A 22,611-nucleotide genomic window follows, 5' to 3' on the forward strand; every position below is an offset into this window, starting at 1 on the left:
CACCACATTAGGGTGTTCCTGAAGGAACACACGATGCATCTGATGACGACTGTGAAACTTCAGTGCAAAAAAAAAATACGGCTTCACATAAGAAATCCAAAGTGTGCCTAGTTTTGGAGACACAGTGAAGCCGCAGAGGAGCACACAGGTGAGGGAGCAGGTGTAAAACCGTGATTTACTCTGACACGCGTTTCTGGGTACCAGTGAGGTGTCCTTCCTTCTTTGTAGTGACTCAAGCACCAGGGGCTAAGCCCGGTACAGCCTCACTCACCACGATGTGAAAATAAATCACAAGACATCTGTGGTGTCAAAGGGTTCGGATGCCTGTGAACATCTTCTCAAATAGGATTCCCACAGATGGAATGCCTGATGGTAATTGGGGCATCTTAAGTTTTTGAAAGGGAGAGAAATCGGGGGCTCAAGATGAAAAAGGTGTGTGTCCCCCAAGTTAACACAGAAAGCCCACAGGGAAGGGAGCATTTAGAGCAGGTGTCTCCTGCCTTTCCCTGCAGTCAGCAAACGCTTCCCCATGAGAGCATGCTGAATATAAAATGTTGCCGGTGTATTCCAGCAATTCTTAAGTTCCTTCTGCACAAACTGGACCAAGGTACTACACTGATATTAATACATAACGCATTGATGTTCCGAACTTCAAACTTTCCTCCCATAAATGTTTTCTTAAATTTCTTGTGCCTTCTCAATCTTATCTGTTAGCAAATCCTAGCAAATGAGGGAATAAATAATTGAGTACTAAGTTCACGATAATGGAAAGTGGTTACGCTTTATTCCTAGCTGAGTGCGAGTGCATGCGTGTATGTGCATGTGTACACTTATGTGTATGGTCCCATACTGTACATAGAAAATACATAGCTATGTTTTCTGCTAGCAAAAGTGCTTCTAAGGCTTACACAGTATTCCTTAGTGTTCTGCAAAAAAATAAAAAATAAGAAAAGAAAAAACTCGCTATTCTGTGAAAAGTACCATGCTTTTCTGACATCTGAATGTATTTGAAAACTACTGGCTTAGAAGTCATGGACAATGAAAAAAGGAAAAAGGAGAAAAGTCAGCTAGAGGAGCAGGAAAGGAGAGAGTGTGAGAAAAGCCAGGAAGACATAACATCAGTGGATTAATGGAAGTTGCCTACAGGCAACTTTACATAGTGCAAAGAGCATTTTCTTGGGTTCAAATCTTGGCTCAAATACTTTGGAGCTATGTGACCTTGGGCACTTCATTTAACCTCTTTCTGAGGTAGTTTTAGTTTCCATCACCTGCAAAAGAGTAGCAACACCCACACTGCAGAGATCTTATAAAAATTAGAAACAATAGCTGTAAATCAAGCAGTGTCTGACATAGATGCCCGATAAACAGATAGCTACTATTATTAGTAACTATATTATGTATGTAGTAGCTATATTATGAGCCAATGAGAGAAAATGCAAGCAGAAAGGCCAATGACAACTTTGAACAAGCCCCTATCATAAGAGTAGCATACACGCCACACACTGTTCCACTTCATCCTAACCACAATTTTGCAGAGCAGATGTTGTTATGGCCTCATGTATACAGAGAAGGGAATCGAGGCTCAAGGAAGTGAAGTTACTTGTCCAAGGTCAAATAAATAGAAGACCTAGGATTTGACCTTAAGTGAGGCTTACTCCCCGAAGCTATGCTCTCTCACTGAGCCTTGCTGTAGGGTTTTACGTGTGCACAGGCACAAGGGAGTGTAGGCCACCCAGGGACCAGATGTGACAGAATGGGTTTCTTGATCTGCTAAGATGAGGGCTGTGCACAGTGGGGTTAGAGTTTGGAAAAGCTTGGAGCCTCTCGAGAGAGAAGAAAGGCAAGATGGGGGAACCCTGATGAACACAGAGCATTCCTGTTCCACTTGTGGGCATCAGCAGGATGCTGTGGACAGGGCCAGAGGAGAGGCGAGCTTAGGACAGGGCTGTGGGTGGAGTCCAAGGATGCTGGCCAGCTGAGGTTTGGGAAGCTTTGAAGACGGTCCTTTAAACCTGACACAAGAGGTACAAGGAAGACACAAGAAGCATCTGCTCCTTCTCAAGCCAAGGCAAGGGGAGCACATGGTGTGGGTTGTGTTGTGTTCCCCCAAAAGTTCTGTCGAAGTCCTAACCTCAGGTTACCCGTGAATATGACTTCACTTGGAAACTGGGTGTACTGCAGATGTAAAAGTTAAGATGAGGTCATATTATAGTAGGGTGGGCCCTTGATCCAATATGATAGGTATCCTTATAATAGGAGAAGAGACACACAGAAGGAAGAGAGCCATGCAAAGACACAGACTCATAGGGAAAACACCACGTGATGACAGAGGCAGAGACTGGAATGGTGTAGCTATAAGCCAAGGAATGCCAAGGCCGCCTCTAGAAGGAAGGTGAGTCTCCGAAGGAACATGGTCCTGTCAACACTTGGATTTTGGACTTCTAGCCCCCAGAACCATGAGAGAAGACATTAATTATATTTTAAGTCACCAGCCTGTGGTACTTTGTTCCAGCAGTGCTGGGAAACTAGTACAGCATGAGTCTATCCTTGGCCTGGGAGGAAGTGGCCAAGCGCTTGGGCCAGGTCCACAGGGAAGCAATCAGCTAGAACAGGAGGGTTTCCCGGCTAATGTCAGAATGTCTCACTGAAATAACTAGACACCAAGATTTCCTCAAAGTGAAGTAAAAAAAAAAGAATCGTTTTACATGAAAGTGGTTATTTCATGAGCTATGCTTTAGTGGATGGAGTGGAATAAAAGCAATGCAGGAGGACAGCATCCCAGGGCTGGAACCTTAAGAGCTCCTTGGGGAGATACCATTCTTCTCTTTGGGTAGTGACGGCAGAAACCACGTTGGGGAGCCTTGTGCTTTGGGGACAGTAGAGAGTCACTCACAGTTAACTCCAAGGACCACAGGATCTTTGAAAAGGTCAAGTAGTATGGGAGAGTAAGGGTCCTCTTACATGCAATTTTAGTCATGGTTGTCTCTAGAACTCTTAACTTCCTAGCTTCCTATAAATTTACTTTTCTTCCCAATTCAAAAAAATTTCCCTTGGAATAAGATATTTATGGCATGAAAATACAGATTGATGTCGGCACAGTTGTTTGCCTGTGATCTCCTGAGCTAAGGACTAGTTTTAAAATCTGAAATCCAGTGTAACTGGCTTCTTTAAAATTCCAGCTGTTTCCACCACCTTAATGCCTGGACCTGTTACCTCCCTTCCCATGAGTGGAAGAGATGGCGTTAGAAAACGCATTAGGTTCTCATCCATTGAAGAACAAACTGGCCAGCATGTGAGCAAAGTCCTAGACTTTTCGGCAGGAGCCCCAGGTACTGGGAGGAAGAGGAACGATCAGGTGAAGGGCCACCTCCGCTAAGCGCTTTGACTTTACAGAAATCTGGGCACAATTTAGAGTCGGGCACCATCTTTTTGCAAAAATAAACCCCCAAACAACAAAAAAATCCTCCTGTACAGAAAGAGAAAATGATTGTGAACACAGATATTATGTTATAGGTTCTAACAAAAAAAAAGAATGATGCAAGACGCCAACATGGACACAGACAGGTGTGAATATTTTATCTGCCTATCATCCCAGACTTCTAATCACTTTAGGGCAAAAAGGGAACTCTGGCGGCTTCCCTGGTGGCGCAGTGGTTGGGAGTCCGCCTGCCGATGCAGGGGACGCGGGTTCGTGCCCCGGTCCGGGAAGATCCCACATGCCGCGGAGCGGCTGGGCCCGTTAGCCATGGCCGCTGAGCCTGCGCGTCCGGAGCCTGTGCTCCGTGACAGGAGAGGCCACAGCAGTGAGAGGTCGGTGTACCGCGCAAAAAAAAAAAAAAAAAAAAAAAAGGGAACTCTGGTAACTGCTTGTGAAGAAAAGTGGGGTTGCAGGAATCCCCTGGCGGTCCAGTGGTTAGGACTTGGTGCTTTCACCGCTGAGGGTGCGGGTTCAATCCCCGGGTCAGGGAACTAAGATCCCGAAAGCCGAGCAGCTCGGCCAAAAAAAAAAAAAAAAAAAGAAAGAAGGAAAAAGAAAAGTGGGGCTGGGGGTGGGAACTGGGGAGGAATGACCCCCAAACCACCCTGCCGAATCCTTCCTGGTGACTCTGGGTCTGTAAAAGGCAGGGAGTGACTGAAGGGGTTTATTACCTTCTGGGTTGACCTGATTGCAAGATTTTATTACCATGAAATACAAGTCATCTAACTTTCCAGAGAGGAAAGAAGGAAATAAATCCTGCCTGGAGCAGGGATGGAGAAGATAGTCTAGAGTTTAAGGAAAGACACCAAGCTTTTCCCTTTTGTACAAGCCATCTATTTTCTGAGCGTGACAAAGTCACCCTCTCGGCATAGCCAGTGGCTCAAACCACTGGCCGCAGCTTTGCAGTTGCTTAGTTGTGCGTTCCTTTCACTGACCTGACATTTAAACCTCACAAAATAAAGACCTCTGCTTGCACGCCTGTGAGCTTTGCAAAAATACGAGGAGACTACAAGGCAAAGCAGAAATACGTTTTGGTGAGAACCATGAACGCGGTGGCTGAAAGGGATTGGTCCCCATGCCCTTGTCCCCTCGAATCCAGCCTGGCCCGCAAAAAAGGGCTGAAAGACCTCAGATCTCTCTGCCATGGAAGGTTTGAAATTCAGACTAATTCAGAACACTGACCCCAGGAGAAGCTTGCATGTAGGAGTCTCATTTTATACCAGTGGCTTCCACTGCAGAAAATTTGCAGCATCCCTACGGACACAATCTGACACAGGGTTTCGACAGAGCCAGCATGAGGGGGCTTCCGATTTATTCCGTTTCCGCAGATTCAACCCCACCCCTGTGCCTTGCAACCAGGAGACGTTTCCATAAAAACATGAGTGATGGTGCCTGGCTTCAGATCCACTGTGTCCCCCTGGGGCCTGAATCCGCTCCAGGACAGGCTGCCTGCCCGGGTGAGAGCTGAGGGGTAGGGGCCTTGGGAGAAGTTGGGTCCGAGCCCATCTGGTGGGATCCCATCTCTGAACGTGACAGTACATTGGGGCGGGGGGCGGCGGTTAGCCAAGTCCCCCGTTGGTGTTCTCTTCTTTCCTTGATTTGGTGAGAGAAACCAGTCCAGAACCCTGCCACCTTTGCTCACCTTTGGTGGGAAAAGGAATCAGTTCTCTTCTTTGATGTCAGTGTAAAATCTCTGCAATTGAATGAGGTTAAAAAAAAAAAAAATGGGCTTCCCTGGTGGCGCAGTGGTTGGGAGTCTGCCTGCTGATGCGGGGGACGCAGGTTCGTGCCCCGGTCCGGGAGGATCCCACATGCGGCGGAGCGGCTGGGCCCGTGAGCCATGGCTGCTGGGCCTGCGCGTCCGGAGTCTGTGCTCCGCAACGGGAGAGGCCACAGCAGTGAGAGGCCCGCGTACCGCAAAAAAAAAAAAAAAAAAAAAAAAAAATGATGATCCTAGGAGAGTTGGAGGGTTGATGGCTACATGTTTCCGAGGAGGTTAAAAGGAAAGCAAGGTGGTGGGCAGAGCTTGCCGAGGGGCTACGGCTGGCAAAGAGCAGGCCTGGAGAGAGAGGCTGAGGGTGAGTTCAGGGCCATCTATCAGATCAGGAGTCATACAACTCAAGAGAATAAGAGCCTGTAGGGTAGTAGCTGGGAAGCCTGAGGACTTGGTTCCACTTGAAAAATAGGAACTAGGTCTCTTGGTTTTCTTAGGATTTCTTAGTGTTTCTGGATTCAATATAGAAAAAGAAAAAAAAAGAAAAGAAAAGAATCATGAAGCTTCTTGATGCCACGGCACAATCTGCTCTTGAATACAAGAGAGACGTGTGCCCGAGAAGAGGAAGTGCTACAGCGGCAATTACGTATTGTATAAAGAAAAGACAGGAAAATTAAGCACAGTGATCCCTCAGAAATGCTGCGATGACACGCAGGTGGCTGTGTTCTGGTAATCACTCTGCTGTAATGTATGAACAGTACATGGAAATAGTATTAGAATAATTTACTATTGCTTGTGAACAATAAATTAACCAGGCTGCTTGCTAGTTTGCATTTTCTTCTAAGAAAAAACCCCATGAGGGTCACAGGCAAGGTAACTGTGATACAAACAGTGCCGGATACAGGAATGTTCATTGCCAGGAAACAGAACAGGAGAGGATGTGATGCCCTAACACGTGTGCCAAGATGGCAGTTCACAAAGCGACCTCCACGTTGCTTCAGACAGGGCTTCTCCCTAGCCAACGCCACTGACACATGACAGGGGGACGACCTGAGATTTCCTCTTTTCCAGGCCCAGGGAACACATCTGTCTTCAGGGAACTGAAGAGTCTTTTGTTTCTGAGAATAAGATGGGGAAATCCTGTAAGACTTTGACTGATGGAAGTTGGGTGCCTAATGAGGGTTCGAAATTAGCCATCGACTCACATACTTGAAGGCTGGGAGTCTGAGGAGATGGAAGAATTCTGCTGTGACCTGGCAAATCACTTCATTTCTCTGGTCTCAAGTTTCTAAGGAGGCGGAATTAAATGAATGATTTTCATACTTTACGCTGGGAAGCTCTTTCTTCAAATAAATCTTAAGTGGGAACGTGAGATGCAAGTATGTAAAACAGTCCCATGGAGCGGGGGGGGGGGGCGGGGGGGCAGCTGGAACAAAGCTCCCTTGGACCTGCTGGCTTCCTAGGGACCCCCGGGGTCTCAGAGCCTTGAGGACAGGACAAAATCACCTGGCCAAGTATTTCCTAGCCTTGTATAATCCTCTCATATTTGGAAGAGAAAGAAAGGGAAGGGTATAGGGTCAGATAAGCAGATAAAGAAGCCCTCTCTCTCTCTTCCCATATAGAGGCCCCACTGCTACACTGAGTAAACTAGAGAGAAAAAAGAACATTCACTGTTCCTTTCTTCATTGTCTGCTGACTCCATTTCATTTGGATTCAGCGGCTGGCAGGATCACGGGTGAGTCTGCAGGAAGCTTGAGAGCCCAGGAGAGACTGATGGAGACCCTGGTCCTGGCCAGCTGGTCTCCTCTGAATGCTGGGAGGCCTGGGTGGCTGTGGGTGACCAGTGGGTCGCTGCTATCATCACTCCACTTTTGGTGAGCAGGACTTGAATTCCTAATAGCAATAGCCCCACAGCATCTAGTACATCTCTGGTTGGTACCAGAGTCCTAACTGGGAAGGAGGGAGGGAGAGAGGGAAAGAGGGGAGGAAGGAAGGAAGAAGGAAGGAAGTGGGGAGGGGGGAGGAAGGGAAAGTTCCCATGTTGTCCAACATTATATGCAGGGCAGCTTGGGCCAAATCATATAGTGTATCCTCCTCTTCCCTCTAAAATCTCTTCCATGATAAAAATCCAGGTTATAGGGAACATCAGAAGAGAAAAAAGTGGCCCACCGGCAGCTGAGAGGTGAGTCAGAAGGCAGGGACCTGGCCTCTCGCAGGAGCCAGCAGGGGCAGGAGAAGCAGCACAGCTGGGGAGTCAGGTCAGGGCTGGGTCTTTTGAATCTTTTGAATCCTGGCTCTGCAATTTACTCCCCGAGGCCATGTTACCAGCCTGCTGACTGTCAGTGAAGAGGGGCAGAATAATCCCTGGAGTTGTTTTAAAGCTAATAAAAGGCAAGTGAAGTGCCCGGTGCCAAGATGACCCCCAACAAACATCTATTTCCTCTCCCTGCCAGTTGCCTACTGGTGGTGAAGGCTCATGGGTTGACTGAATACGCGCCTCCAGGAAACTGTCAGGAGTCGTCCAGGGGAGAAACTCTCCCTTTGCTTCGCTCCCAGAGCCAGCGGAGGACAGGATGGCCTCTCTGGATCGGTGTGCTCTGGTTCGGAGCAGAGTCAGGGAACGTGGCGGCTACGGAAGAGCCTCAGAAATCAGCTCTTGCCACTCACTCCCTTCCCATCCAACGAAATGGACTCTCTGCAAGCACCAGAGATAGGATTAGAGCCCAGGCCCTAAGCTCCAGCAGGTACCCTGGGTCCTAGGAGCACCTGGAAGAGCAGTGTGGGTAGAAAGCGTGGGCTCAGGGGGCCCCCTGCTGCACCGCTTGTGAGCAGGGTGACCTTGGGAAAGCGGGGAGACTCTCCGAGCCTCAGTTTCCTCATCTGCCGTTGGCACCATACTTAGTTCTCATGACGCTTATTAGGATGAGAGATCATGGGCTAAAGGTGCCTCCACAGGGCCTGGCATGGAGCAGACATCCACCAACAGTCAAAGGAGTCAAAGGAGGCTTTGGTTACAATAGCTACACATCGATGAGTACATATACCACGTGCCAGGGGAATGCAGGGAGGAACACGGTGCTCTCTACCTTGGAGTTGCTCCTAAGAAGATAAACTTCTGATCTGCTTCTCCCTGTTCAAGAATGTAAGTGAGGAAGCCCCCCCCCCCGCCCCGCCCCCCGTAGAGGCAGTCCGGTGGCGCCAGAGCCGGGTTACAGGGGTGGGAACCTCGCTGGCAACCCCAGGCCCCGAGACCTCGCACAAAGCCACTCATCTCCAGCACTGCTGATTCATTTCTGCAAAGGGAGTGCCAGGGTGCAGTGCGCAGGGTGGGGGAAAGGTAAACCGGTGATGTCTAAGGCTTTCTAAGCTCTGAATTCTATGATCAACGGTCCCAAATCAGCACCCATAAATCCCGCTGTGACTTGGTTCTGTCATTTCCCTTGACTGACTCAAAATTCAATACAGAAGTTTCCAGCTAATTAAGAGGTCCAGTTGGCCACTTTGTGGTCGAGGATGGCTGGGCAGGAAGGCGCGAGAGACCTCGCTTGTCTGGTGAGACGTGGCAGCAGGGGGGACACAGCTCCATGGGAGCACGTCTGACTCTGGTTTAGGGGATGACACAGCGACACGTGACCTCACCACGGACAATAATTTACGGCAGCCTTCCTCGGACCAGGCCTGGACTCCTTTCTGTGCTTCGTATTTTCCTTTTGTAAAATGGGAACCACCTTGGCACAGGGTGGGCTGTGATTATCCCTTTGAGTGTTACCTGCCGAGGATAAGATGCAGGGCAGGGTTCTTCCTCTCTCTTTCTTGTTCCTACACAGGATTCATTTAAAGTCCCGGGGCGCTTCTGCGCGAAGGCAGGGCTCCTGGAGAGAGATCCCTGCCGGTACCTTTGCCTCCGGGCGCTTCTTGTACCAGAAACGAGTTTTGACTAGGCAACAAAGCACAATGAAAGGGCCACTCAGGAGCTGGGAACCCACCCCGTCCAAACTGGCTTTGAGTTTTGATCCCAAATTGGAACCTTTCAAGTAATTTCACATTTGACCAAACAGGGTTTTTCAGTTTCTTATTTTTCCTTCTTTTCTTATATAAGGATGCAGACCTAAAAGGACCCCTGGGCACTCCTAGGTTCTTAGGAAATCTCGCTGCTGCCTTTCCTTGTAATTGCATCTGAAACTGATTAAGCTTCCATCTCTGACGTGTGAGCAGTGAAATGGATGGGAAGGGGCGGGGGGCTGGGAATTACTTTGGGCATTCTGAGTTTGGGGACTGGTTGGACTTAAAAACAAAACGTCTTGGATATTCAGCTTCTAATGAGGTCAGGTTTGCTTGTTTCTGGGAGAAATGCCAGCCATGAAGCTGAGAAAGTCTGTTGAAAGGTCAGCATTGGGGAAGCCCCCACCTCAGTCATGGCAAATGAAACCGTAGGCCCCTACGGTTCCTGGAGCGATTTATTTCTCTGTTTGGGAAAAGCAAACACACAAGCACAACAAACTCTCCTGGGCCCCGGGGTCCACGCGCGTGGTCCTCCTGGGAAGCCCGTGTTCCCACTGCCTTCGGCGTGGAGCCCAGGCACCACGTGGCAGACAATCCGACACAGCAAAAAGTGGCTCACCCTCCCCAGGTCCTTCAAAACCATAGAGACCCCCGTGGGAACCCCTTCCAGGCGGCCTCAGAGTAGGGGACAATCTTCTCTACCACCAAAGGCCCTGAAAACTTAGAAATGGAATATTCTGAGCTGAGCCCCAGCTGTGTAGAGTGAACTTTCAGGAACTGCACATGGGATGGGTGAGCCCAGCGGGCAGAGACCTCATGTCACTAGTTTGCCTCTGTATCCTCCGTGCCTTGCAAAACACTTGGCATACGAACATAAAAGTTTTGACTGAACGCATACATGAATCTCACAGGCATTTATTTAAAATAGCATACACCACTGATTTGGGTTTCTTTCTTTTCAAACTCTAATCTCACTAAATGTTTGACTGGTCCTTTCTAGATCTGATCCCATCTTTTTCCCCAGAGGCTATTGAAAGAAGGACTTTTGCTTAAAGGATCCAGCCCTCTAATTTAACGGTTGCGAAACAGAGGAATCTTTAAGTGGGAGGTCACAACCAGGGACTAAAAACTCCCAACTTTGGGCGTCAACCATCTGTCCCCCCAGCCCTTGCTACCTGCCTCAAAGATGCAGTCATGTGAACTCTGCTGTCGTTAACCAGCTCCCAGGAATTCCTGTCAACAGATACCCAGCACCCGTGTTACTACTTCCAGGACATTTGAAAACTTGAATGTGAATGGAGTGTTCTGATACGTAAGGCTTTTGCATGGTTCTTCCCCATGCAGACAAAGCGCCCTTTTCTTCAGCCACCTGTAGCCAGCATCCCTTGCAGCCCTAACATCACAGTGTCTATGGGATGCTGGGGAGTTAGTACCACTTCCTAGACATGTGTCTGCAGCCTTGCCTGTAACCGTCTGTTGCATGCTTGGTTCGTTTACTTATTTTTATGCCCCTCAATATTCTCCTATATTCCACCTTCAAACCATTGGGCCGGCGCTCCTCACACACACTAAGGCATGCTGCCTTGGCTACTGAGCTCTACGGAGCTTCAAAATGCAGTCCTTCCAAATGAGTAAGATGTTTACACTCGTTCTCTTTTCTCAAAGCCCGAGCAGAGACAAAAAACACACTTCTGTTTGGCCTTCAGGGAAAAGACGCAAAAACTCATAGATCCCCAGACAGAAATTTTCATTTTACAATTGCGATACCACCTACCAGAACTTTCCTTTCCCTCTTTCCAAATGCAGAAGCACGCACGTGCCCTTTGGTTAAGGTAGCTGTGGGCATACGCGGTGCGGTCTGTGATGACGCTCGTCTCTACGTAACGGGATTTGTCATCTTCTTCTCCCCATTAGACTGTAAGGTCTTCGAAGTAAAGAATGATGTCCTTTTCTTTCTCTATAATTCCCCAGAGCCCAGTTCGGTGTCGCTCTGTGTCTACCAGGTGTCCAATAAACACTGCTGACAATGTAAACAGAGTTCTTAGCACTTACAAATGAGAAAATGCCCACATTCACTGTCAAAGGTTGTTTTTTTTTTTAAAAGATTTCTTGGATTCAGTGCATGTGTGTGTGTGTGTGTGTGTGTGTGTGTGTGTGTGTGTGTGTATGAAAGAGAGAGTAATGAAAGCCTCAGAGATGAAGACGACCTGAGAATGGAAAACATGAAGACACACAGAGATAAAGAAAAGCACGCAGACCCACAGCGTGAAAGACCAGCACATAGAAACCCATGGGGCTCCTTCCAGGCTCAAATTTATATATTCATGTATTTTAAAATGACGTAGCCAACACTGTGGTCCAAGATTTTGTGATTTCAGGTGTTCTACCCCAGACAACCCGGCTGTGGGAAAACAGACAGAAGACGGGTGTCATACCACTCAATAAGCCAGGTGCCACGGCCCCAGGCCTTTGAAACACGTCACCCACACCTTCCTACCGGGCCTGGGAATTCTTGCCACCTTTGGTGAGGCTGCCAGAGTTTTTACTTCCAAATTATAAAGTCCTTCATGAAGCCAGGCCTCAGTTACGGGATGGTTGACACTGAGTGTGACAGCTGCCACTCAACACTGGCACCAGCAAAGCCTGCTCCATGCCGCTAGGGAGAGGAGACAGCACGCAGTGGAAGAAGCCACGCCGAGGGTTGGCAGTGTGGGCAAGTCACGCCACCCTCCAAGGCGTCAGTCGTCCGGTCTGCGAGAGGAGACACAATCCCTGCGCAGCCCAGGGGCTGAAGTGCGGCTCTGCCGTAACGGGGTGACTCGCGGGCACGTGCGGGGCGGCGGGGAGTGCCGTCTGCCACCCGGACTCACGGCCCCCTGCAGCTGCGATTTCTACAGGGAGGAGAATTGGACTAGAAGCACAAATCCCTTCCTGTGTGATAACTGTTTTAAATTTTTTGATGCTTTAAAAACATGGCTATAAAAATATCAGATTGTAAAGAAATCAGAACCAATCAGATCACGCATAATTACATAACGCACCTTAGTGATGAAGAGCATGAGCTTTCAAGTGGCAAAGACCCTTGTTCGAGTCCTCACGCCCCCACTTACTAACTGTGTGACCTTGGCTGAGTTACTGAATCTCTAGAAACCTGGGCTTGCTCAGCAGTAACGTGGGATTAAAAAACAGTACTTGTCTGGGACTTCCCTGGTGGTCCAGTGGCTGAGATGCCGCACTCCCAATGCAGGGGGCCCGGGTTTGATCCCTGGTCAGGGAACTAGATCCCACACGCCGCAACTAAGAGTTCGCATGCCACAACTAAACAAGAAATATCCTGTGTGCCACAACTAAGACTCGGCGCAGCCAAATAAATATAAAAAAAAAATAGTACTTGTCTCACAAAGGCAATAGGAGGACTAAATGAGATATTTGTCAAACATTCTGATACACAGTAAGCTCTCAAGATAACTGGCAATTATTATTCTTGTTCAGTACTTCCTCCCATTATCTGCGATTCATCTTATACAAACACAGTTAAAAGTATGCAAGTAACTGGGGCTTCCCTGGTGGCACAGTGGTTGAGAGTCCGCCTGCCGATGCAGGGGACACAGGTTTGTGCCCCAGTCCGGGAAGGTCCCACATGCCGCAGAGCGGCTGGGCCCGTGAGTCATGGCCGCTGAGCCTGCGCGTCCGGAGCCTGTGCTCCGCAACGTGAGAGGCCACAACAGTGAGAGGCCCGCGTACCGCAAAAAAAAAAAAGTATGCAAGTAACCAAAATCTCCTCTGAACAACCAACACGATGTTGCAGTGTAAATGCATAAAAGCCTGGGTATTTTGTCCACACAGCCATGCCCAGATTCTCATTTAGTGTGACTCTGTACACAAGTCTAATAGCACTAATAATGATGGACACTTGATCGACCACCTACTGTGCACCCAGCACTTCACTAAATGTGTTACATTTGTTATCACACTGGACCCTCACAGTCCCACAGGTACAGTCATCTCCCGCATTCTACAGATGAGGACGAAGAGGCTGATAGAAGCTAAGCGACTTGCCCCAGGTCAAACTGACTAAGTAGGAAACTCAGGATGTGAACTCAGCCAGTCTGATGCCAACCCACACTCTAATCAATGCCCTACAGCGCCTCCATGCCCATCCTGGTGATTCCGTCTCCAGGCTTGTGGCAGGTTAGGAAAAAGAGCTCGAGGGGTGGAGGGAACTGAAGTGACAGGTACCGTGACACGTGAGGGATTGACGGATTAACAGGGAGACAGGAAAGGGAAGGGGATAAAAAGCTCACAGAGAAAGGTTTCCATGGCACAGCTGTCCAGACCCAGTCATATCAGGGGTCAGAGCGCCCTAATATATTATTCAAAGCCCCCGAGGGTGTCATGATTCCACAGCACAGGGCGATAATTTTCACTCTGCCATCAAGAAAAATCAAATTGTGTGCTCAGGAAGACAGAAAAAAAATGAGGGGATGGGGGACCGTGGGTGATACATTAAAGGGGTGGGTAGATTCCCTCGGGACAGCGCATCTGCGTTGAATACCATTTGACAATCTGCATAAATAAGGCACCGCCTTTGAAAAAGATGATACACTATTCAAGTAAGAGTTAAGGAAATACCAGCACCCGGGTGTCATCTGGATACTTTTTGTTCGTGGATCCTTACCTTTTATTTTAACCCAGCTTCTATGCAGTCTTGAGACAAAAAACCCTTTAGTCCTCTCTGCCTCTCTCAGTTTAGAATCATGTCTTTGGTGCCTTTAGCCAGGGTAGCATTTAAGCGTCTCACAAACTAATTGCATCAGGTAATTGAAAGGAACATGTATTGAAAATAAGGATGTAAATATTATTTTTTTTTTAATGGAGGACAAAAAGGTATTAGGTGGCCTTCTTGTCACAGGCAGCTGTCACCTGGACTTTTAGCGTCCCCTTCGGGCACAGGCCAGGCTGGCAGAGAAAAAGGGACTTGTGTTAAATCACGAGACCCATTTCCAATCAGAAGCCACTCATGGCTTCCTGTTCATAACCTTAGCTCACTGGCCCCTTCAAGTGAGATTTTGTTTTATGCCTATTCACATTATATTCCCTAAGCTCCAGAAAAACTGCTTTCAAAGTCTCAAAATGAAGCTTAGAACATGATGGCTTGAAAGGTGTTTGAACTGAATTTGAAAAGATTTGAAAATAGCATTTAAAATTGATATAATTGTAACATGATACCTTTAACAGGTCCTCTAGTTCTGCTTATCTGAGCAGGGAGAAACCTCCAGGAACCAGAAAAGCCCCCATTCACCAGCAGCCCACACTCACCACGCTGGCCAGCGGTGTCCAGACGGCAGAAAAGCTGTTCCCAGTGGAAACAGGAGATACCCTTATCCCTCTAGGCTAGGGTTGCCAGATGTGGCAAATGAAAATACAGGACACTGAGTTACAGTTGAAGTTCGGCTAAGCAAAGAATACTTGTTGACCATGAGTAAGTCCCATCCAATATTTAGGACATGTTCACATTAAAAAATTATTTGCTATTTATCTGAGATTCAGATTTAACTGGGTGTCCTGTATTTTACCTCTCTCTACTGTGGGCTCTGACCCCCTAGGAGATTTAGGATGGGTGGGAAGTAGGGGCGAGCGGGGGTTCCGCTTACCAGCCTAGGAGAAGAGCACCACTGACGGCCCCGGCTGGCATTCTCTCTCCTTCAAGCAGCAGGCTCCCCTCCCTTCCACCCCTTCCTCCTTTCTCTCTAAGGAGGCTCCATGGCTCCGGCCAACCCATGGTCTTCCTTAGGAGACACCTCTGATCCCTCTGGCTGTCACCCCCCATAACACACCTCCTAACCTGACCTCGTCCCACACTGAGGTGCACGCGTGGAGGCAGACGGTGCTTGTGAGAACTTGTTTGTTTCTACGTTCTACTGTGTCTTGATTTGTTTCCCGAGAAAAGCTGCAGATGGGCTTTGGAGGGGCTCTTGATTAGAGATTTCCTTTCATTTTTTTCTTTCCCCGTATAGACCCGCCTCCCGCCCACTGTATTCAGATGCCAAGAAGTAAACCGGTGTTTGTTCCCTGCATAATCATAATTTCAAGACCTGCATTAAAGCGAGGGCTGAGCCAGTATGCCCAGCTTAACTAGGAGAAGTTTCTATAGACCCTTATAGACACTGGCCTGATTCCAGCAGTGAATGCTCTGACCACCTCCCACCCCGACCATTCCATACTACTGATTAGTGGTCTTTAGTGAACCGCACTCAAAAATAATCACATATATTTAACAAAAACAAGGAGGAAAATCTCTTGGTTTCAGGCTTCCAAGTGTGTGCTTGCAGCAAAACATTTAGAGCCAAGCCATAAAATGAATGGAAATAGGAGGAAACACTGACACAACAATAAAACGAGGGGTGAGATTAATGATGCCATAATACAATCTGTTTTCATTTGGTGCAGAGAAAATTAATTTTTGAAGACACTTCATTTAACTTTGCAATATTTTGCAGTGTAACCTTTGATGCTTGAAACTTTTCTCTTTCATCCCCTTTAAGCCTGAGAATGGGGAAAGCCAGTTTTATGTCTGGTTGTAAGTACTGCTTCATGGCAGATGATCAGGCTTGCTGCCTCTGCAAGCAATGTGTACTCAGGGAACAGAAGTTATTGCTGACCATAATCTCAGCTCTTTACCTCCTATTGAAACATCCACTTTAATAAGCCAAAATTCAACTTCCAAAAGAATAAGATGTGATACCTTCCAGAGCAAGGCACCGGGGTGGGCTGGACGACCAGATAAGGTTGTGTAAGCACTCGAGATACTCCGACCCCTCGAGTTTGAATCCAGGAAAGCAGTGATAGGAGATCACAGTTCCCACTGGGAAGGAGGTCTGGAACTCAGAGATGTTCACATAGCCATTAGAAGAGGCAAGCGGTCTCAGGCAGCCTGCGACGTGGGAAAGAAAAAGGGAAGTGTCTCACGTGGTCATCTTTGTACACCTGAAAGACAAAGCACTATATGTCTTTCGGTTTCCCCCGCTGAAAACGTGGCATGGCCTCCGAGGACCGCACACCTTGGTCTTAAATGCTCAGACCTCCTTATCTGTGTACGTATTCTATTTCTAAAGCAGGCATTTGCTTGTATAGTTGCAAGTGGCATCGAGAGGGTCAGACGAGTAGGGAAGTAGTAACGAGAGGTGGAGCTGTGGATCGGGACACCCCTAGCCGGTGGTTCCAGCCCTGACTGCATGTTAGAATCACCTGAGGAAAGTTTTTAATTAATTTATTTTTCATTGACGTATAGTTGATTTACAATGTTGTGCTAATTTCTGCTGCACAGCAAAGTGATTCAGTTATACATATATATACATGCATTCTTTTTTATATTCTTTTCCATTATGGTTTATCACAGGATACTGAATATAGTTCCCAGTGTGATACAGTAGGACCTTGTTGTTTCTCCATTCTGTATATAATCACTTATATCTGCTAATCCCAACCTCCCACTCCATCCCTCCCCCCAACCCCCTCCCCCTTGGCAACCACAAGTCTGTTCTCTATGTCCGTTTCTGTTTCATAGATAGGTTCATTTGTGTCACATTTTAGATTTCACATATAAGTGATAAAATATGGTATTTGTCTTTCTCTGTCTGACTTACTTCATTTAGTATGATAATCTCTAGTTGCATCCATGTTGCTGCAAATGGCATTATTTCGTTCTTTTTTATGGCTGAGTAATATTCCATCGTATATATATACCACATCTTCTTTCTCCACTCATCTGTTGATGGACATTTAGGTTGTTTCTATGTCTTGGCTATTGTAAACAGTGCTGCTATGAACATTGGGGTGCATGGATCTTTTTGAATTAAAGTTTTGTCCGGATAGATGCATGGGGGGGGGATTGCTAGGTCATATGTTAATTCTATTTTTAGTTTTTTGAGGAACCTCCATACTATTTTTAGTTTTTTGAGGAACCTCCACAGTGGCCCCACCTACTTGCCTTCCCACCAACAGTGTAGGAGGGTTCCCTTTTCACCTGAGGCAATTTTTAAAAACACTAATGCCCAGACCTGTGCCTGGGTAGGTATCCAGCCTGGACACCCCTATCTTTTTTAAAGCTCCCCACATAATCTTAAAGTGCTATCAGGGCTGAGAACCACTGAGGTGCCACAGAGGGAAGAGAGACTATTTCCTGTTTCAGCAGCGGTGGTGGGCAGCTCGAGAAGGTTAGGATGCAGACTGGGTTCCACGGCAGCAGATAACGGAACAGACACCTGCCTGACGCAGTGCAATGAAAGTTTTGAAAATCCCATTGTGTTTTAGGTGAAATAGGAAAGTAACATGTAACGCAGTGGTTCTCAAACTTGAGAATAACCCAGAGAGGGCTTGTAGGACAGACTGCTGGCCCACACACCCAGAGCTTCTGGTTCAGTGGGTCCGTGTGGAGCTCAAAGATTCGCACTGCTACAGGTTTCCGGGCGCTGTTGCCGTGGCACCAGGCTTTGAGCAGACGTGCTGTAGCGAGTTTGTGCACCATGCACAGAATACCGTGTGCCATCTGAGTGAGCGTGAGGCCTCGAACCCTACTTCTGTAAAACAGTAGCTGCCTTTTGTCCTGAAGCCTGTGCAGCCCAGTGGAACATTCCCAGTGGCACAGCAGCCCACGTGGTGTGGCATCTGCTGTGATTAGTGAATTTCTTATTGGCTTCAGCAGCTTCACTGGAGGGAATAATGACCCTGCAGAGCTGTGCTCTTCCCGGGGAGAACTAATTGTGTGTGAAGTAAATAATAGATAATGGAAAAACCTACTTTCCCTTCCAATCACCAAGCACAAACTGTATCACGCAGGCACTGCAGCAGATGACGGAACTCCTCTCTTAAGATGACTCTCCGACACATTACAATACAAGCGTCGAGAGCTGCGTATTCAGCGAACTGCTCGGGTCGGCGCCTTAGACTGTGGTGTCTGTGTCTGTATCAGAGCAGACACAGACAACACAGTGAGGGGTGCAGAATGTAGGAGGCGTTCACTCTGGGGTCGTCAAGGGTCAACCTGCACTGCTGCCTCCTGGTGTCCCGGAGCCCCGCAGACCCCACAGACCCCAAAGATCCCTGCCCGGAACAAGCCACACTCAGGATGGACCAGATCAGACACGCGTGGTGCCCAGCCATCCTTTTGGGCAGTCCCGACGGTCTTAAAGGATTTTTTTTTTTCGGAGCTGAAAATGAACACTGTTCATGGCAAAAGTGAAATGTGTGAAGGGAGTTTGGCAATCAGGCATAAACAGGATCAGTAACTGAGAAAAAAAAAAAAGATAAGCAAATCAACACCAACAAGGGAATGTGTTAGAACCCTGAGCAGGGTTCCAATGTGTGGGCACACGTGACTGTGCCCCTGCCTCCTTCTGGGAAGGAGTGTGGTTCTAAGCTACCCATGTGGATAGACTGCATCCCCTAAGTCAGAAACTAACTCTGACCCACAGGGAGCAGGAAGCATCGGCACATGGATCTCTAAAACACAAAGTTCCGGGGAAAAAATGGCCTTGGAACAGTTCCCACCTCCAACTCCAGAAGGAGATGAAAGGGGTTGGAACACGTGCAGCCAATCAGAGAAGGAAAGCTATGCTCACTCTTGGTTGGAGGACAGCCTGTCGTAAAAATACAGTAGAAAACTGACTTCGACTCAATAGTTGAATGTGATTTCTATTTGCACTTCGAGATAATAGAGAAATGGTTCCTCAGGCTGTAGCCCCTGGATCTATAGGTACAAATAAAAATTACAGGATGAAATGTCACTCGAAGGGCCAATTATATACCCCCTGGGGACTCGAGAGGTGTCAGGCTGTCTAAAGCAACCCTGCTGTGCCCACGCGGGTGGACGGCAAGGTGCAGGGGCTGGAGGGGGGTATCAGGGCCCAGACCAGGGGCACCTCCTCTGTGGGGACCGAGGGCTCTGAGAAGGGCTGAAGGTGGGCTGTGGGCTGTATTGCTGTTTGAAGACGCACACCTTTCAAGAGCGGCCGGCCAGCTCTTTTGTTGCTGCAAAAAACATCGAAGCTGTGTTATGACTGAGATTTAGTAAGGGGTGCTAGAGGGGAGGGGCGAAAGGGCACAGACAGAGCAAGAGGCAAGCCTGCACCTGAGCTCGTGACAATGACACCCCAAGACGTCTATCCCCATAGGGCATTTAAAAAAATCATTGGGGTAAAAAGAACTCCTAAAGAAGCGTACTGTATTTAAGGGATGTAAAAGGAAATTGAAAGGGTGGGAGAACCGAAAGACAAGTGGAAAATATGAAAGCGAGAAGGGGTTGGAGCCTGAAATAATTTTCTTGGCCGTTACTCGGATAACGCCGCAGGACTGGAACGAATCCATGGTTAATAAAGTTCATTTGGATAAACAGCCCTACCTAAAAGCCGGCTGCTGACTCTGTGGAGAGTCTCTAAGAGAGTAGAAATAAATCACGTGTCTCCTTTAAGAATGTAACACATAACACGCTAAACAACCCAGAAGCTTCTGAGGAGAAATGCAGGAGGGTGAGGACCTGGGCTGCCTCTGTCCTCCTAATCCTGAAGCCTTTGTTTCTTCAAGGGGCCGTGACTCTTAAACTCTCACATAAGGAAATGATTTATTTCCAACTATGGGGTGCACAAAGCAATATCAGAGTCTGCCCGTCATGATTTCCAAGCAGAAAGTTGACATCCGTCTCAACTTTAACATGCCAGTGCTTTTGGTGTAAATAAGATTGCTAGCCTTCTCCCTTGGATTATGAATTATGCATGGGTTTTTTTAGTCCTTTGGTCCAAGTCACATGTCAAAAAATAAAATCAGAATTAATGGGAACTCGAGGGCTTATTTTCACAAACAGGGGGCCCTCTGTGTCGGCCCAAGCAAATTTAAAAAACGCAGGAGGATAAATATTCATCGTATGGTTTGGATGAAATTTGAATTTGATTATTTTTCTGCTCCTCATGCATTATAAAAAAGGATAACATTATTAAGAGAAAATAGCCTCTGTAAGATTGGCTTTAAATATATTCGCACCACAACCGAATCAGTATAAATGCTGTTATTTCCATTAAATATACAATAGTTCATCATTGTGTTCACAGCCCAGTTACAAGGCTCCTAATTCTGCAACGACTTTTGGTTTCTTAGGATAAAGGAGACATCCAACACACTAAAGAATAAGGTATCTCCCATTTAAACTTTAAAGCTGGGTGTATAGAGCTGGAGAGAAGCACAGGGAATTGTGGGAAGATTCCAAACACAGAGCTGTGGTGATCAGAGTGCAGTACAGCTGAACCATGGGGTGTGCGTGGCTTTGTGTTTCCCCCTGTCATCCTATTAGAGAAACGTGTACCCGCTCCACAATCAAGTCTGAAAGAACAGCTGAGAACCACAGCCTCAGCCCCGTACCTTGACAGATGGGCAGATGGTCCCACGTTCCGTCATCACGACATAATGAAGCCATGTTGTACAGGTCAGGGTACCGGATCTTGAATCCTTCGTGACAAGTGATGATTAATTTATCTCCATGTCTGTATGTCTTGTTATGAATCTCGGCATCTTCAATTTGTGGAATGCGGCAATCTGCAATTGCGTAAAAAGGACACATTATTTTTGGAATTCAAACAGTTGTGGTTCACAGCTTCACAAGAAAGCTCTTATTTTCACACCTGGTCTCAACCTACGCCGCAATCTGATAAATGGTTCTTTATTTATCGCTAGACTCAGGTCCCAAGGGCAAGCAGCAGAAGCTGCAGAACCTGCTTCACAGAGAAATAGGAAGAGGGGTCGAGGTCCAGGTCCAAAAGGAACCTTGTTTTCCGCCCGCGACACTTTACACTTTACATTTGAGCTTACAAGCAATTTTGGAAACGAGTGAAGAAAGACAAAAGCTGGGGATTCACATGAACTATCTAGCTGGTTGCCCACTTGGCTGTGTTTGTGGACCGTGCACTGCACCAAACAGCCTGGCTGGCTGCTCTCGCCTGGTCCTCCTGCCTCTGCCTGTGGGGCGAGGGCCTGGGCCTGATAAGAAAATGTGCTTTGCAGAACAGCAGGGGGCCGAGCTGGGGCTGCATTTGCTATTAGCATTTCCCATCCACCTTACCTGTTTTTAAAAAGATAATGAATAGAGCAGCACATACTACTGCCAATATCACAAAAGACTCAGAGAAAGCAACTGTTGCCTTTGAAAAATGGAATCAGAGCAGAATGCAGGTGGCTGGGAGGGGAAGAGGCCACGCGGTCAGGAGAAGGGTGTTGGGGGGTACAATCATGCAACAAAATGATTAAAAGAGAAAATAAAACTAATCAATCGTAGGGCTTCCCTGGTGGCGCAGTGGTTGAGAGTCCGCCTGCCGATGCAGGGGACACGGGTTCGTGCCCCGGTCCGGGAAGATCCCACATGCCGCGGAGCGGCTGGGCCCGTGAGACATGGCCGCTGAGCCTGCGCGTCCGGAGCCTGTGCTCCGGAACGGGAGAGGCCACAACAGCGAGAGGCCCTTGTACCGCAAAAAAACAAACAAACAAAAAAAAGCAAAAAAACCCTAATCAATTGTAACTATCCGCTTCTAACTCTAGCTACCTCCAGTTTACCCTGCGGGCCAGTCCACTCTGCGCTGGGAAGTTGGGGTCCTGCTCCCTCTGGCCCCTCCCCCTCTAAACACCGCCCAACTAATCCCATCTAATTTTTTTTTTTAAATATATATTGGAGTAGAGTTGACTAACAATGTTGTTGTGTTCGTTTCAGGTGTACAGCAAGGTGATCCAGTGATACGTATATATGTATCTTTTCAAATTCTTTTCCCGTGTAGATTATTGCAGAATGTTGAACCGAGTTGCCTGTGCTATACAGTAGGTCTCCGTTGGTTATCCATTTTAAATATAGCAGTGTGTACATGTCAGTCCCATCTGGTTTAAGTCACTTTGTTCACCATGTGTCTCTCTTCATCTCCTGTTTTAAAGTCTCTGATTTTACACGCATATATGCTTGTAAGCATGAGCTATTTATTTATTTCTACTTTTAGAGTCAGGTAGATGAGTTATGTTTCCAGTTTGCTGCTTCTTAGTTTTTTGAAACAAGGCAAAATTTAAAAACAGCACTTTGATGATCATAGAAGCTTCCTTCAGAAATTTCTCAGTGGGTTTCTCAGCCACTCCCCAAAGCCTATTGAATCCAGAATAGGTTGGAATAGTATTAATAGGAAGTCTGACCTTCAAGTTCCTCTAAGCTTTGAACGGTTAGCTCTAGGGTGATGAGCCTCTGGGAAGCCTGAGGCAGGTGGCTGGCCTGAGGATGCCTCTGCGAGCTGGGAACTTGGGTAGCTTTCAAAAGAGCATGTCCCAGGAGCTCTGATGTGTGGTTGAGGCTGGATTTACTGGGGGCAATCTGACAACAACGGACTCCAGAAAACAGAAA

At 47.5% G+C, this 22,611-nt stretch overlaps 1 protein-coding gene across 3 annotated transcripts in view; it reads right to left on the bottom strand.

Annotated features, from left to right (window-relative positions):
- The window catches only part of SUSD4 (sushi domain containing 4), a 121,339-nt gene that overhangs the window by 16,153 nt on the left and 82,575 nt on the right, over positions 1 to 22,611 (bottom strand). For all 3 annotated transcript variants that reach the window (XM_030868384.2, XM_030868383.2, XM_060300217.1), the window contains exons 4-5: positions 20,604 to 20,777; positions 15,940 to 16,128 (exon numbers count right to left, since the gene is read on the bottom strand). In XM_030868384.2, the coding sequence (XP_030724244.2) occupies positions 15,940 to 16,128; positions 20,604 to 20,777 (363 nt within the window). The remainder of the gene's footprint in view (positions 1 to 15,939; positions 16,129 to 20,603; positions 20,778 to 22,611) is intronic.

The sequence above is a fragment of the Globicephala melas genome, chromosome 1 (genome assembly GCF_963455315.2).
Source record: "Globicephala melas chromosome 1, mGloMel1.2, whole genome shotgun sequence".
Classification (NCBI taxonomy): Eukaryota; Metazoa; Chordata; class Mammalia; order Artiodactyla; family Delphinidae; genus Globicephala; species Globicephala melas.